At 43.2% G+C, this 17,946-nt stretch overlaps 1 protein-coding gene across 1 annotated transcript; it reads right to left on the bottom strand.

The window, feature by feature from the left end:
- Positions 1-65: 65 nt before the first annotated feature.
- LOC113160496 lies at positions 66-2,200 on the bottom strand. The gene is made up of 2 exons (XM_026357784.1): positions 1,116-2,200; positions 66-321 (listed from the first exon to the last, which is right to left on the bottom strand). Exons 1-2 carry the CDS (start codon positions 2,021-2,023, stop codon positions 84-86), a joined length of 1,146 nt encoding a protein of 381 aa, XP_026213569.1. The 5' UTR covers positions 2,024-2,200; the 3' UTR covers positions 66-83.
- Positions 2,201-17,946: the final 15,746 nt, after the last annotated feature.

Here is a 17,946-nt window from a genome sequence, read left to right as displayed (position 1 = left end):
ATAGCTGAACATCACATATATTCCTTCCACATAACTATGAGAATATTCTGCCCAGAAAGAGACAAACACAGCTTTCATCTTCTTTAAAAGCTCTTCACAATATACTCTGTCTTCTTGGCCTCGTTGTTGAGCTCTCCGAAGGTGTCAAAAAACTGCTCCATCTCTCTCTGCAGCGTTGCGTTGTGTAGTTCCGCAGCAGCTCGGGTCCTTTCGGTCTCCGTGATCTTAGCTTGGACAGCCTGGTACCAGTGCCGCTGCTGTGCCAGGTTTGTTTTCAACCGCACAACCTTTACCTGCAGTTCTTCATTTCTCTGCTCTAGGCTGAGCAAGAAGGGAGAGAGGAAAGGTCAGTAGTTTATTTAGTGGTTAATCTGTGACATTTAAGTTGGTTGTTGAGTTTTGGTAGGTTTGGTTCTTGATGCATGATATGTTCGGAAAGGACAGAACACATGGCTAAGAAGGTTGGCTTGAATCTCTCTTGTGTCATGCTAAAAGAAATGTAATTCTTCTATTTCCCATGCCAATAAGCAGCAGTTCCTGACCTTACACTGAGACTTGTTCTATCTATATCGGTAATAAATGAGATATGTGTTGTGTCTAGCTCAGCAGCATGGCCCCTAAAATTAGCTCTCTTTCCAGTGTCAGGAGCTGTTTCTATAGATCAACCACACAGGTGGTGCTGTTTTCCATGTTATAGCCACCAAGCTATACATCATACGGCAAAATAGGATTCTTCCCCATTGAGACACAAATACAAATAAGTTGTGTGATCTATTTCCATATTGAAAAACCAACCACATAAAATGTTGAGATATGTCAGTTTCGCTCATGCTGTGCATGAACAGGAAATAGGGTGAAGCTCGGGGTCAACTGAGTGACCAGAGCAGCACAGCTGAGTTGACACACACACTTTCAGGGCCTGGGAACATTGTGTTACCCTGCACTGGAAGTTCAACGAGGACAGGAAAATTCTCATGGACAAGTAAGGGAACTGAAAGTGTGATACTCGAGCCAAGAGCACGAGCACAATAAATTTGCTCATAATGTGCTCGGTTCTTTTACTTCTGTTTAACTCTCTGAAGTGAAAATGGTAAAGAAAACAAAAGGGGCATTACCTGATAATTCTTTCCTCATACTCCTCTCTTTGCCGTACTATCTGCTGTTGGAGGCTGGTGAGGAGGCTACGGAGGGCACTGGCGGAGGGGTCGGCCAGGGGAACGGGAGGAGGCACCTTAGGAGCCCACGTTGAACGCTCGGGCTCTTGGGCTGCAACAGAGGACCACTGTGCTTGGCACCCAGTTTGGGAAAGCGGAGGAGAACTTACTGTAACGTGTTGAGGACATGACATCAGCTCAGGCTCCTGTCCATGCTTCTTATCTCGATCTGGATTGTGGTCCTGGTTGCTGAAGCCATGATCGGAGAGGATGACCTCACAGGAGGACCAGGGGCTCTTTTCTTCACTCACCCCCTCAGCTTCCATCAGTCCCTGGATCTGCTCAAGGGCGCATGCTTGATACATCTGCTCCTGAAAGTTTGTTTCCATGTCCGAGACCTCCTGGAGGCTGTCAGGGGTGATGGCGTCGGGGAGGTTATCATACAGAGACAGAGCACTCCTGTGTTCTTCACTCTGAGATGGATTGAGGGTCTGGTTCAGATAAGCTCTGTCCTCTTCTACCCAGCTACCTCCCCGTTCTCCTCCTCTCTCTCCTCCTCCTGCTCTGTTTATGCCTGAATCCAGCTCTGCTTCCCAGTCCTGTCTTCCTAGGCCTCCTCTCCAGTTGTAGTAGCTGTGATCTGGCCAGGCGCCAGGCCCTCTTCCCCCAGCCACAGCTGGGGCCAGACCAGGCAGAGGGCTGCAGGGACCTGGGAGTCTGGTTACAGCCGGGCACACAACCCTACTCTGCATTTCCTCTTCCCTGGCCCTCCCTCGCTGAGCAAAAGGTGGGCAGTTATCGTACAAGGGGTCCGTGGAGCAGGAGCTAGCTGTGGTGGGGGTCTCTGTAAGAAGACAGTGCAGCTCCATAATCCAGCCAAGTACATGGGTGTGCTGAGAGTCTTAGATAACTGCCCTCCCCTCGTCTGTCTGCTGTAACTGGGATTCAAGGCTTGGATTGTGGATTTGTGAGCATGATAAGGAACCTCCCTGTGCCAAGTGTTGTTGGCGAGGAAGGTGTAGGAGCCCTCCTCCCCTTTGGCTGGCTCTCTGCTGTGCCTTTGACGCTACTGCCTAATGGTAGACAGGTTGTAGTGTGAGCTTAGCCAACAGGGAGTGTGCGTGTGTGTCTTTAAGCAAGACTGACATCAGCTGTTACTTTAGCACTGCTTCTGAGGGAGGGAACAGGGTGTAATATCGTCTGTCTCATTCCTAAAGGCAGCCACACATAACCGCAACCACAGAAATAGACAGTGGCCATGGGCACAAAGTGTGAAACACTCACATTGAACCCCATAATCCCCACACAAGATCTGAGCATTGAAGTCTGCCAAAAATTAAACCTAAACATTTCACATAATATTAATGTTTCACACAGAAATCCTCGGGATTTTTCTGACTGTACTGCATACTTCCACATGCCTACTTCAGCTGGATCATTCAACAGCACTGCATTGACACCCCATGAAATCTTCTGCAGCATGCTCACACTGCTGCCATGAGGAAGAGTCTAGTGACAAATCACAGAGGGTCCAGATGTAAGAAGAGGGGAATTCTGACAGATGTAGAAGTTTATTTTTCATGGGTAGAGATGAAACAGATGGGCAGTGCAGTTTCATACCACAAGGTGGCGCTGTAGACAACATTATGACAAACCACTTTAACTGGGCGGTGTACCTGCTTGAAATCATGACATTTTAAAAACAAGGATAGGGATGGTTCCAAGCTTAAATGTTTGCATAGACATGGTCTCATTCAGTGTGCCTTATACTTTTATCTTTAAAGATAGTATTCTGATCATTCTGGGAGACATTTGCTTCCTCTTATGCTTTCTCTTGTTTAAATGGTGTTTTATGACTTCTACCGAGGTACATTTTTTTGTTTCAGGGTGGAGGTCTTAGAGGGTTTGCAGAGCTGTGTGAAGATCAGATAGGGCGAATCGATCCGCTATTGATTCTGCAGCTCGGTAAAGAACTCCCTCATTAGGGTGGTGCCATCGAGGAATCGGCATCAAAGGTGTTTCCCCTTGATCAGAGGAAACGTCAGTGCAGGCATCTGTTCTGCTGTTTGTCCTGAAAACACCTCCAGTCAAACAGCTGCACAGCATGACAGAACCTGACATCTCTCAAGCCTTTTTTTTTTTTTGACCATACATGCCTCCTCCTATGAGGGATTTGTCTGAAAAAGCACTGATTTACTCTCTTTCTGCACTGGAGTGCAATGCTTTGCAAATCAAGGACACACTACAAACATCATTCCTGCATGTTAAACAGTCTATTGTCCATCAACACTGATAAAAGTTCACTCTTATCTGCTCTATGTAAATCGCCCCGCGTCCTTCACGGCTGCACAGACAGAAAAGGAATCGCAGGGCTTTATCTGTTTGTATAGACGCACGGCGCAGGATGAGACAACAGTGGCACCAGAACTAAAACCACACATTTGCAGCCGTCTCTCTCATATCCCCCCGAGGTTCTGCCCTGACCTTCATCTGTCATTATACAAATGATGGACAGCCTCGCCATCTTCGCTCCTTCACCTCTCACCCTGTGTCTTATCACAACTGGATCTCCACTCTGCAGAGGCTAAGTTTCCACCGCGACCAGTTATCGCTCCGGCCCTCCCTTCTCCTTCGTCCTTCTCCACTTCCTGTACATCTGCGTAGTTGTTTGTAGCCATGACGACAGAATCCATGGCAACACAGATCCCCTTGCTTCTAAATAATAAAGGTGGATGGATGATGGAGGGGGTTGGGGAGGGGGCTATTTTAGCAAGTGTCTCGATGGAGAGTAATTGAGGAGAGCTCTTGTTAACAAGAGACAGGGTCTGCTTAACAGGCACGGCTTCCAAGGGCAGCGTGCAGCCGACTGTTGAGTGGTTATAGAGAGACACATGATACAAATTCATCAGCGGGTCCAAAACTAACAAAAACAGACAAAGTGTGGCTGTGGGTGTTGTGTGGGGGAGTGACAAGGTGTCAAGCAGACAGGCAGCAACTTGAACTGTCGAGGAACGAGAGTAGAGATAAGAAGAAAAAGAAAAAAGCAGGCAGCGTTTGTAGTGCAGTGGTGTATTTCTGCATGCAGGTGTGTTTCTGAGAGATTAACATCCCTGCCTCTCTTTTCTCAGATCCCCAGACTCTCTGGTGTTTGTGTGCTTTCAAGCTGCAGTGCTACCTGAGCAGATTATATACAGTTTCTTTGCTGTTTGCTCATGTTTTATTAAGACAACCGTGGTGTCCCTTACAACAGCTCTCACCAACACCACATGCAGTATGGCTGCTTAAAGCACTGTGTGTGGTTCTATTGTGGGGAAATTTACTGGGTTCTGTGTTAAAATATAGTTTGTAGTCTCATTTTTTGTCTTTTATCAAAATATTTAGTTTTGAGTTAGGAAACAAAGCACTTCCACCTCCCACCTGATCACATGATCTTCATCAGCAGATTTGTGTTTTTAAACTGTGGGCCTTCAAATTTCCATTTTGTCTGACCAGGTTACTACAAACAGATGAAACGCTGTGATTCCTTTTCTGTCTGTTGTGATGGAAAAGTTGCATCAAAGCTTAACTATTATTATTAAATCAGGACATGTATGTCATAGGTTCTCTATTTTTATTTTTAAAACAGTGTTTACATAGAATAAAATTCATATTGTGTTATGTAACCGCGGTAATAGGTGATTCATATCTAGTAAAATAATACATTTCTATTAGTTATGCTATACTTCCCTAAAATATCTCAACTTGTCATAAAACACAATAATAGTTGCCCTGCATCTTCTTTTTTATGGTTTATATTACAGTGAAAACCCTCTACCCCTCATCTAAATTTGGCTAAAATTCATAAAACTCTGTAAAATAGAAATAACCCTGATGACATTATCAAGGTTTTTTTATTTGTCAAACCTTATAAATCTCCACATATGTGATCATGTACTGGATGGATGCTGTGGGAGAGCCCAGGTTTTATTGAACACAGTCATGTCATTAGTTGTCTCCGTCTCACTCTCATTCGTTTTATACACGTGTCCTTATCAAGGTTTCTTTCACCACAGAGGATGATTTGAGAATATGTACGAGGTGTCTTCAAGCAACGAGAGGTTCTCACATGCTGTCATAGTGAGGCTTGCTCTCCCTCTCTCTCTCTCTTTCTCAAACAATCCCACTTAGACTTCTACACTAGAGATGTGCGTCATCAGTATCTATGTGTGGGTAGATTATGTTGCTGCCACACTAAATTGGATTAGATAGTTTTCTTTAAGTCATCATGTATATATTTAATAAGATGTGTTGTCTTTATTCTCCCTGTTCATTCCTGCATATGACTGTCCACAGACTTACAGTGTTACATGACTGACATTTTGATTAGATCTCTGCTGTGGAATATGATTATTCACTCAGTAATGTCACATTATACATGGTTTGCAGGATTTTTATTTTTTGTCTTCATGAAGTATCACACCCCTAACAGATGATTAACAGATCGGAGTTAGCATGGTTTTTCTTTTAGAACAGACAGAACAAAGAGACAGCAACATCTGTATCAACCAACCTGTCTTTGACTAAAAAGCACTTTGCATACATATATATGTATATATGCAACCACCAGTTTGCACAGGTGAGACAGACGTTAACGTTACTGAAAATGAAATGACGGGAACATTTCAGTGGAAATCTTTTTAGAGCCAGGGTGATTTTAGTGCGTCCCGCTGTCCGATTCCTGGGTGAGACGAGGTTGAGGAAATCTTTGAGACAAGGAAGGGAATAAAAGCAATTATTACAGATCTCTAGGATGGATGGAGAGAGAGGGAGGCAGAGGAAAACACAGATGAGTAAAAGGAAGGAGGAAAGGATGAGAAAATACCAAAGTAATGTGGAAAAACTCAGACGGGCACGGAAAAAAAGAAAAACTGAGAAGGATGAAAATATTTGTGTGCGTGGAAAGAAAACACAACCACACACAGACCAGGAGATGGAAGGTGAAAAGAAAAACGCCGCTGATATGATGACTTATTCAGGGTTTCTCTGGAGCCCTCCTCCAAGGAGCTCTTTGAAACATGTTTGAAGTGTCTGCATATGTGATGTCTGTCAGTGGGAGGTGGAGCAGAGGCTGGTAAAACAGACAGAAAGACAGATCTGGCGTGTGAGGAGGTGAGATATAGCGAGGGAGAAAGGAGAAGGAAATGCATTGCTTGAAGTGGATTGGATGTGAGCAAAGGAGACAGCATATCAGTGTTCTCCTCTACACTGTGGAGGCCTCAGCAGGCATTGGCAAGCACAAAAACAGGCTATTAAATGGGCTAATAGTGATCTCTCACACTTTATTAGTGCAGCAAAGAAATGCTAAAGAGGGAGACGGTATAGACGGTGCTTTAATCTGAACCAAAACAAAGGTGGGAAAGGACCAAGCAAAGGGAAGTAGGAAGTAAATGATAAACAAACAGCCTGAAGAAACCAGTCACACAGAAAACTGTGATCCACAACTGAAAACTGATTTAAGACCACCAGCTTCCCCACGCCCTTGTGAGGAGTAAGGACATGTTCGACTTTCTAGCTTGGGGCTAATGGGCAAACAGAAGCCAGACATTTCCTCAGTATAACAGAACGATCGGAGCTCACAATGTTGGTTCTCAGGTTTACACTGTGTGTGTGTGTGTGTGTGTGTGTGTGTGTGTGTGTGGCCTGGCACACATTTGAACTGTGTCCAGTTTGCACACACAAAACTTGGCTCATTGGTGGTCACCATGGGAGACAGTCCTGGGATGGCTGATTGGGTCTGGGAGAGTAAACAATGGGATGATGGGAATGGGCATGGTTGAGGGTCAAAGGTCAGAAGGGTGGATCACACGTACAGGAATCACACAGAACACACTACAAATAACCTCCAATATAAATAAATGCATGTCGGCACGTTTTGAGCACATTATCCGTGGCTTTTCAACATGTCTGTGTACGTGTGTGATAGTGCACGCAGTGCAAATACAATTCATACACACTCAGAAGAGAGAACTGAGGGCTGCACATAAACGAGGAAATGTGTATTTGTGCCCTCATGCTCAGTCCAGATTTATGCAGGGACTCAGAGAGACAGCACTGTTTTATAGAGGTACCGTCGTGCATCTCAGTGATCAGAGAGCTCATACTCCCGAGGGTTTAAACAGAAGGCAGTAAAACGGTCGTAACGACTGCGTATTTATAGCGATGGTTTGTGGTGTGTGTGTGTGTGTGTGCGCGCTGTTGATGTGTTTCTGTGTTATAGTTTTCAGTTCTCACCCCCCCTTTGAGAACAGTGGTATAATAAGTATAAGTAGTGCTGTTTATACTGTATAAGGACAGGAGCTGTGCATGGACTACTCCCAGCTTTTATTTTACAGGAACACATAGTCGCTTTGTTCACCTTCATTTTGTCTTTCAAAAATACTGACATAAAAAAATGCCATTACACCATGCCCATATTTCAGCAGTAAGCTTGATGAGTTACTGAGAGTTATTTTTAGCGAAATAACTAAAACTATACACAAAACACCCGCATTATGTGAAACGGGAATTTTAACTTCAGGGTGAGAAAATGTAAAAGTGAGAAAAGGGTACGATGTTAATAGAGCAAATACGAGAGTAGAATAGAGAAGTTACCAAAAGGAGAACAGTGTTATTTATAATTTAGAGAAAAACAGATGATGTACAGTGTTGATAATGTATGGGTTTTATTTTAGTGCAGATATGAACACATACAAAACAGAGAGAGGAAGAAGAAGTTATTATAAACTGCTGTATGTGAGGCCAGGGAAACAACAGTGTGACACACAGTGTAATATTTCATAAGACTCCACATACCTGCAGAATGAAACCACCCAGTGTGTCTCAATCTAAAATGAGACATCCTCATGCCATTCATAGTTTTAACTTCTTCATACTAAGGCGACTTGACTTTAAAGATGTCCACATCTTTTATACTTAAGATGATGATGTGCCAGTTACAGTCTTGGCGTGGAAAATTTCCTACATCTGGGGAGGTGTTAACATCCCCTGCAGCGGTGATCTGCCTCGTATGTACCTGCTACAAGATTGGAGTGTGATAAAATATGTGAAAAAATATTGTTCATTATTGTTTATTATGATAAGAAACCTAAAATCCAGTCAGATCTCCTTGTATGGAGGCTTTTCTATTCATGAACCACATACAATACCTACCACCTTCTGACATCAGCAGTGGGGCACCAGAGGTGTCCAGTTCAATTTTGGGCGTGGGGCTTGTACTGTCTTTGTTTTCTTGTTCTACTGTACGTTATGTTTTATTGCTGTACAGTAGCTGGTGTCTAGAGAAAGAGAGTGGTATAGTGAAGGAGAGAAGAGAATGAAGCTGGGTGAAAGTAACACTAAGAACAGCCAGAGGCATATTCTGTGTCTCTATTTCACTGACTCCCTCAGTAGGAGGGCTGATGATCACACACTCAACTGTCTACTTCTGCACACCTACCACTTCCAGCCCTGCAGGCACAGACGTGTGCTATCTATAGAAAGATTGCTGGGACTTTAATTCAGGCTCAGTGGAGACTTATAATAACAGATTCATAGAGCAATTGTTTGCTTCCTTCACTGCACAGGCAGTCGAATTCCCGCGAAGGATATGGGATATGGTTTTATGGTGCATGGTGAGACGAACCAACACTCCCTCTGTCAGACCGAATTCCTGAACCATTATCAACCCTTCCACGAGCAGTCACTAGGGTGAAAGTGGAAAGAGTATTATATTTTATAAGATGAGCTCACGAGTGAGGAGGGAGACCATAAAGAAGATATTTAATAATGAGACACTGTGTTCTTTTAATGCTGCCGCAGATGCCCACATTCATACTCTTCACTTTCTGTCACAATGACAGGAAATAGGCTCATTGAAGCGTCTAGAGTATCCACATAAGATCAAATTATTGAATATAATACTTCTCCCACTCTGGGAGAAGTCTCTATCGCTCTGGCTCTCTCGTCTGCACACGTAGGTTTCTCCCAAACTCAGCTCTCTGTTCTTCATGAACAGGCTTTCTAAAGATTTGGAGATTTGGTTCCCGTCAGGAAACGTCTCAGACGGAACAATTGAAATAATATATTCAATATTATATATTATAATCAATTCGTGTCAGAGAGAGAGAGAGAGAGAGAGAGGAAGGGAGGGTAATAATTTGCTTCTCCATAATAAGGAGGATCCGTTTAGATTCTTTCAGACGTGCCGCCCATTTGCACTTTGAGCACAAGAATGAAGAGAAATGACAAAAGACAGGGAGACATCTTTAATCTATTTTTAAAATGGAAACGCTGTTCAGTGAAGTTGCACAACAGCTTCAGGGTGCTCACATTTTAACGCCGCCTCACACCTGATTAACACCAGTACTTCGTGCTGACACTGATTTATACATTGCTATTAGATGCTGTGAGTATAAAAAGCCACGTCATTCACAGTACTGTCTTTAAATTAAGCTTATCGCAGCTTCACAGCCTTGGTACACGGCAGACATGTTTCTGTTGTCTCATTTATTCTGTTTCTCTCGTGCTTTCCCGCTGTTCTATCATCCGTGACTCCATCCCAGACCGTTTTAACAGCAGACAGTTTGGCCAGGAAAATCATAGTTACTAATAACATTTCAGCTCCATTACGTTCAAGTGCCTTAGCAAACCATGAAGGAAGCAGCATGAACAACACAAGAAGGCTGAAACTGAAGAAGCCAAATGTGCTGCACGTCAGCAAATATTCACTATAGTAAAATATTACTATTAGTTGTTTTAAATTTTTCTGTATTTCATCACTATTTTGTTTCTTAGTAGTGTAAACTGGGTCACTGGGTCCGTTTAGGTATCAGCAGCTGATTTTTCACACCTGTGAACAAACAGCCCTGCTTCGTTGGGAGTTTTTCGTCCTGCTCCACCACTTGTTTGGTACCACTGATGTAAATATTGTAAATAGTGATCTCATTGTAAACACCACATGCTTGTGATTTGCAGTACACTTTCGTCTCAGCTGTTGTGCCTGTTGTTCTCTTGTTGAACACACACAAAGCACACGATGCTGAAGATTATAAACCCTTGTAACGTGTGTGATAATGATTTCATTTATTATTCTACTATCATCATCTTTTCATGTGTTTTTTCTGTACTTTGGGCCTCCTACTAATTTCTCAGGGCACTGAGGTCATTCTGTTATTTCATCACTCAAAGTATGATTGTTGAAATAACTGAAGGGGTTATCTATACCTGAGCTTCTCCTTGTCTACTACATTCCTTTACTCATAAACTGTTTCATCACACTTGCAGAGATGTATTCGTTCACCTTGGTTTGTGTAATTGCTTTCTGTGTTTCACAACGCCAAGTCTCGCACACCCTTAATGACTATTCCCTTGGATCCTGTTAGAATTCACATTCAGAAAATCAATTAGAACCCATGAGAAAGATTACAGAGACTTTTTACCTCGATCAGGCAGCAGTTAAAGATGAGCTGCGTAGTCATTATTTAACCATTATATCATCCACACTCAGAACCACGAGGCATAGAGGAGGCAGCAAGCCAGCTCCAGTGCCACAGAGAGAGTAGGAGTAATGACAGGAGAGAGAAAGAGAGGGGAGATGGACAGGGAAGAAGCAGGACAGCTGCATAGTGCTGTTAAAGGGAGAACATTTTAAATTGGCCCATTGAGGAGAGCTGGAGGAAAACGAGCAGGAGATGAGGTAGGACGGCGATAGAAAGAGCAGTAAGTGTGTTGGCCAGGTCTCTGTGAAGGTTCCTATCACATTAGAAAGGCCCACTGTCTGCAGCGCTTTCTATCTGCAGGTACAACTCATCTGAAGGAGCTATCATTTTAGACAGTCTGTCTTCTTAAACCTAGATTCATAGCATTTGTATTCAAGAAACCAAATTCAAAAGAGCACGTCTCCGTATGTGTGCACTTTGAAAATGTGTCCAGAGCTTTCCTAAAGGGCCGTGATGTAATTCGGGCTGTCTCCCATCCATAGTATTTTACAGACAAAAGAGAAGCTCACACCAGCCAGCCCTCCCCTTCCTCTGCCTCCCGTCCTTCCTCCCCCACTGCCGGTAGTCATTTCTCAACTATCCATTAACTTCACCAAATAGATGCCTGCAGGAGGAGAGGAAAAGGTCTTAACTCTGTTAAAGGGATTTCTGTGCGATGGAAGGACATAGAGCGAGGCAGAGAGAGAGAGAGTGGTGGGTAACAATGAATGGGTGGTGGGATAAAGGGGGAGGCAGGGAGAGCGATGGGGGAGGAAGAAATGTCTCTAAAATGGTAGATTGGAGAGAAGTGGGAGGAGGTGGATGGATGGCATTCAGCATGGTTGAAAAGATGATGGAGAAAATATCCTGTGACCTACTTTTGCCATGTCATTAGGTTCCTTTTGGCCATTTCCCTGTCGCTGGTCACTCATTAATTCACTGTGTAGTCTCCTCTTCACTGTGCAGGAAGTGAGTAGTGAAAGTAAGTGGTGAGAGATCATCTCTGCAACAGCCCCAGAATAAAAGCAGTGAAGAGGAATGTGAAAATTAGAAGTTAAATCAACATTTCACAAACTTTAGTTTTTGCTATCTCACTTTCTGACAGTGTTGCTTGACCTCAAAGGGTATGATGCACTTGTCAGGGGGCACTTGTGGTCCAGGGGAACATAAATACCCTCATAACTCTGTCCTTGTAGAACAGAGTGAATTTATAGATCAGCAACGTATCAGAAACTGGGCCGTATGCTCACCACATTACTCTGCATTGCTCTCAGGGTAATCTTTGCAGCTCAATCTGCTGTCGCCCCTGGGACCAGGCAGTGGTTCAACATCTTACATAGTCTAATGGAAGGTAGTTTAACACTCACACATGACTTAAAGGAGGCCAGGGGACTGACCACCTCGCTGTTCATCTCGTGAGTCCCACCACCTCACCACATAATCCCTGTTTGATACTGTAGGAATAGATTCCTCTGTCTGACAGCTAGTTTAGTATGTGGCCACAGACTGCAGCATCTGCAGCATCTGGGTGTTTGAAGAGAGGCTTTTATTAGCTGGTGGTCAGCCAGAGCTAGATGGTTGAGAATGGCCTGGATCTGGATGTAAATGTGAGTTCAGACAGCACACACAGGGAGTCTGTCTAGCTCTGTGGCCCTCGGTGCTTTCAGCTTCTTTTAACCTTCCAGACTATGGTAATGGATGAGCTAAATGCTTTTAGGTCTCCTTGGCATTTTTTGTTTTTGTCTATTTCCACATCGCTAGGCTCAAAACATATCCCCTGGCCTCTTGTAAGCCTTACTGTTTACAAATATATTAACCACACATTGATTATAAAAAAGTTAAATGGTTTCAAATTGCGTATAAAATGAGTATAAATGCATGATGAGTTGCAACAGGGTATATTAACCCAAAACGATGGGTTCAAGCTCAAGCTCTGGCACACAAGGTTGCTATGACGACCTGGTATTTGCATAACTGAGGGCCTGCTATAAAAAAAAAAAGACATCATCCAGGAACAAAGCATGACACACAAACAAAACGATTAAGATGCGAGAGAACAACGAAAAAGCAGCACACGGTGAAGTCCGGCTCATTGTGTACAGAAAACCGCAGCGACACTTTATTGTTTTGTTTCCCTTTGTTTTTCTCTTCAGGTAGGATGAGGCCTTATCAGATATGACAGCAGAGGTGGAGCAGAGTAAAGAGAGAGAGACAGAGATACAGGTGGGCTTTGTAAATCACCGTGGGCTGTGGCGAAAAGATCTCACAATAACAAACTGTGCTCCTAAGGGGGGACATACAGTTAGCAAATGATGTTCTTTAAAATGAATTTGCCTATGGTTATTCTCAGTGGGACAGCTGGCAAATTACCACAGTTGTATTTCGTCCCCTTGTGTGTGTGTGTGTGTGTGTGGGTGTGTGTGTGTGTGTGTGTGGTACGTTCGCCCCCGTCTGTATCTGTGTCTCTGTATCTCATCCCAACATATTCACAATATAATATATGTGGAGGCTAAGTTGAAGGATGTTGACCTGCTAACAGGACCTCTTGGGTCTCACTGAGATAAAAAAAAAAAGAAAAAGATCTCTTCACATGCTTGCACCCTTCCTTTTTTTTTTTTTTTTTTTTTTTTCGCCTCCCCCGCTGACTTTCAATCTCACACACCCAGCCTTTCCCCCCTTTGTCTGCAAACGGCACTATGTTGGACTGTACACGTCGAACAACACGCCCACAGTTGATCGTTTTTTCCTTCGTCTTCCTCCCCGGTGTCCTTCACGCCCACAATACGTCTCTGCCAGATCAACCTACAATGCAACTATACCTTTCCAGATGAGAGCAGATCGGTGGTATATTTGAAATTGAAACCGACGTTTCACACAGAGCAGTTAAAATCTGATCTAAAATCTTCAATGCAGTACAATTGTAGCAGCATTATACATGTATGTGTGTAGAGGCCTGGACTGTTTGACTTTTACCATGTTTATTGAAACTTTCTGCTGGTGTCCATTGTTGTGTTTTCTCTTGGATGCCATTTCCCCACAGCCTCTCTAACAACCATTTTACACCAAGCAGCTTTACTCATAAATATCTGTTGCCTTTTAGAAAATTGGATTTTTAATTGGATCCATCTGGCGGGAGGATAATACAGCATCTTCATAAATTCGGTCTGCTTTGTTGGTGTCACTATGGTGAGTGGTGTTCACAGTGTTGTATAAGTATCACTTGGATGATCGCACATCATGCTCATTCTTTGGCTGAAGCTGTTTTCTTTTGACTGTGTTTAAACATTGCCTGAGTGGTCGTCTCTCGGGGAAGATGCTGGTTATTTATGAATCCATTGTTCTTACATACGTATATTTTGGGTTTCAGCTCTCTTCTTCCTCTGCTCAGTTAAAGCAGTCTTTCAGTTGTTGTTATTCGGCGTCTGTGTATCCAGCTTGTTGCAGCTTGATTAATTCACTGTTAGAAACTCTAACAAGCTTTCAGTTTATCTTTAAAATGCCTTGTGACAGATTCCTTAATGACTTGGAGCTATTTACACATACATGTCAGCTTTAGCATGTGGGCTAATACATCAGCTGTCACACCTCCATGCACCGCCCCCACCCCCTCCTCCATGCACTTAGCTTTTCTAAAGTTAATGTTATGGATTAAGTTTGAATTGTTGTTGTATTTTGGTCAGCTCAACTAATCCTATGATAGTGCACACTTGCTGTAGCATCTTAAATTAAAAGCCACAACACCACCACATCCTGAAACACTGTGACTTGTTAGTTTCTGATCCTACAGGTGTCATAATGCACCCAATGTCACCTTTGCATGCAGCCCACATCTTTCAAATGACATTCTCCTAACTTGTAAAACAGGCTTCCCCCTAGAGAGGTGGGGGGCTTCTTGTCCAATCTGAGATCATCACGATGATCTCAGCTTGGAAAGGTCCTCAAAAGCCACAAATGACATCAACAAACAACATTTATATGAACACCATTTGGGATTTCCCTGTAATGTTTAGTGTGGATTAAAAGACCAACATTACGACAATAAACGTTGATGTCTTCATATCCATCCAGTGTTGTGCATGTTTAGAACAATACACATCCACAGCATCCGAAGACGTAAGCTGATATTTTTATTTAGCTTTATTTAACCTTGCAAAAGCCACTTGTTCACTGTTATATTTAAACTGGCATCGAGACTTGTGTGTGCGGTGTGTGTGATAGAGACCACACACCGGAAATGTCATAATGAGGAACGGTCTGATGAGGACAAATTGGAGAGCAGAAACACACCCCTGTGCAAAATTAAGCATTAGATTGTGATGTCACATTTAAAGGGTTCATCCGGATAACGAGGAAGTCATTACTTTACCTCTCAGACGCAGAGGAACACCCACTAACTGAACCCTAATACAATAAAATACATGAAATTGAAATGTAAATAGATTAGTTAGTTTGTTTTTTAAGTGCGGCTGTGATGTTGTTTTTGGAGAAGACATTTACAATCTTAAGTTGCAAGCACAAAATTATTGTGCCAGCACTATTCCTCCATCGATTCAGTTCAGAGTCTTATAGCTGTTTCATTTCAATGCGATGTGCTGTTGAGGACCTGGGAAGAAAAATGTGCTGCAGTAAGTTAGTTTTTCTTCCCATATAACAATCAGCTTTTCAGTCCGAGATTGCAAAGGAAATGTGGGACCTCAGCAATATTGTTTTGGCAGATATCTCGGATCTGTTTACATTTTGCTAACTGACCCTGTGCACAGTCTCTCTCCTTCTCTCTCTCTCTCTCTCTGTGTGTGATAAGGAAGACCTTCTACACCAGATCACGTGATCACACAGGAGCACAATCAGCCTAAAACAGAGACCATAAATCTCTTTCTCTGTCTCTGCAACACACGCAGCAGGTTCTCCTGTTGAGCTGGTGCAACACCCAGGCTGTCTCAGCAGCCTCCAGGCTCACAGAGCTCCTTCTATACATCAACCAGACTCCCAGGGGTAGATGGAGGACATGTTGAGCGTGTGCTGCTTTTAACTTCTGTATTTTTTTTTCTCTAAAAATAGCTTGTGTACAGCAACCGATGTTCTGATGGTGCGGATGCATGCACTCCATCTGTCAGGACGTATTTATGTTTTTATTTATACCTGTCCATTTCTAAAATAATTTTTTGTCCATCCAACATGAGCGTTTTTGTTCACATGAATTAAAGCCCACTTATGGGAATGATTTCATGATTGAGCTGAGAGAGGAAGAGAACAACAGGACAGGGGCCACTTATCCACTTCATGATGTGGGACCTCATGTAGAGAGCAGAACATAGTGGAGACTAATCTTTCACCCTAATACAGCACTACCAGCTGTCTCCCAAGCCCTTGCAATGAAGACAGATGAGAGTGAATGGCTATGATCAGTGGGAGCAGGAATTCATTTGCTAGTGAAAGCGAGCGAGCAAGAGGGGAATAAAACAGTGAAGGAGACTGTGCGTGCGTATATGTGCTGCAGCTGTAGAGCGGTGATAGAGAGGCGCAAGCCATGCTGTTTTCACAGGCCATTTCCCCCAGGCTTTCTGTGTGCACAGACAGAGCCTAGAGAGACAGAGAAGATAGAGACAGCTCCGCACGTAGCTTAAGATATTCAGTGAAATACATGAACTGTGGCTGGAAATGTGGAACTACTGTAAGTGAGCAACGGTGCTTCTCATTTGAAAGTAGAAAAAAGTCATTACAGTCTTTAAATTTACTCTGTTGACGTTTCCTCTGACATTAAATCAAATGTTGAGACTGACTTGAGGAACTGGACAAACGTCCTAATAATCTTGTGTTGTTGTTGTTGTTGCTCTAAATTAGAAGTTTCAGGAACACGTCCCCGTTCAGCCACCTGTTTTCTTCCACTGCCATACTCCAAATGTTTTGTGTTTTCAGTGTCAAATAGCACATGACAAGCATGAAATATGGAACAGCTTTTTCTTTTCTTTTCTTTTTTTCGTGCCACCTATGTGCACAGAACACAGCCACAAATTGCGGTGTATGTGATTAATGCTTCTGTTTGTGCAACAGTCCCCACTAAGAACAGTCTTTCTAATAGAAGGATTTCTGGGTACAATCAAACACAATAATTATCCTTGTAAGTGCAATGTAATGTACCTGAGCAACTGTAATGCATCTTATTGTGGCAACCCTCGAAGCTGCTTTAGAAGCGCAGCCTGAAGCCTTGGCAAAGATTCACACAGGCCATCTGGGTACATATGAGGTGCAGCTGATGCCACATTACCAGGCTCGCTCTCTCTCTCTCTCTCTCTCTCTCTCCTCACCAAGACATTTGGTCAAGAATTATTATAACACATTACTACAGCTACATGTTATGCAATAAAATCTCATTTAAAAAAAGAAATAAGAATGTTTATGGCGATCTTGAACAGCAACAACGAATCCATGAAACAGCGACAAGCTCATATTTGTTTTTTGTCTCCTTGTGTATTAATAAGGCAGTGAAAGATTAGCAGCCCCCTCCCCACTCGGGTTCAAAACTCCCTCAGGAAAACATGAATGACACAGAACAGGAGGTTAGGTAGTTATGCAATTATTGGAATGTCGAATAAGGAGATGCCTTTTGCAAATGCTCCTTTCGCTCTTTGCACCTGAGGGACATTTCAGATGTCGGAATCTGCTGACTCATTAATGCAAGCAAGAGAATTCTGCTTAGTACACACTCTGCTATTGCCACACACACACACACACACACATTTTCTGCTTGTAATCCCCCAGCTCTGTCTTTCCCCTGCCTCAAATCAAATTGTGCAGCTGCCACAGTGAATGCTGCAAAAAACAATTTGGCACTCAGTTACCTGTGGAAGCGGTGAACAATCATCAGAAAAAACTGTGACTGGGAATATTTGTAGTGACTCTGACAGCTTAGCAGTATACTATAGACTGTCTCTGCTGTGGGAATTCATGCTGAGAGATGTAGCATAGACAAAGCAAGAGCAGGAGGCTGAAGATATGACAGAAGCGACCAAATACACACAGACAGACACACTCATGCGTGCTCAGATATTCTGCAGCAGCTCAAAAATGCACTCGCAGATAAGCATGCATGCGTAAATACGCTGGATTCTGGGAAGACGCAGCTGCACGTATAACAGAAATTGAACCCCTCTTTTATCCCTCCGTAACGTCGCTCATACATGATCCGGCGTGAGGGGGTTTGAATAGTATTTTGGATAAGCTGCCCTGACTGATTGGTGTGGGTGTGTGGGTAGTAGTGGGTACAACATCTTCAAAGACCCATTGTTCAGTGATGAGGT

This window comes from Anabas testudineus, chromosome 10 (assembly GCF_900324465.2).
Source record: "Anabas testudineus chromosome 10, fAnaTes1.2, whole genome shotgun sequence".
NCBI lineage: Eukaryota > Metazoa > Chordata > Actinopteri > Anabantiformes > Anabantidae > Anabas > Anabas testudineus.
This window is presented reverse-complemented; position numbering and strand designations above follow the sequence as displayed.

What these genes read in the sequence shown, in the direction of transcription:
- LOC113160496 (XM_026357784.1), bottom strand. Translation starts at nt 2,023, where the DNA reads ATGGAGCTGCACTGTCTTCTTACAGAGACCCCCACCACAGCTAGCTCC. An exon ending in TATGAGGAAAGAATTATCAG is followed by an intron (nt 322 to 1,115) that starts GTAATGCCCCTT and finishes CTTCTTGCTCAG; the next exon opens with CCTAGAGCAGAGAAATGAAG.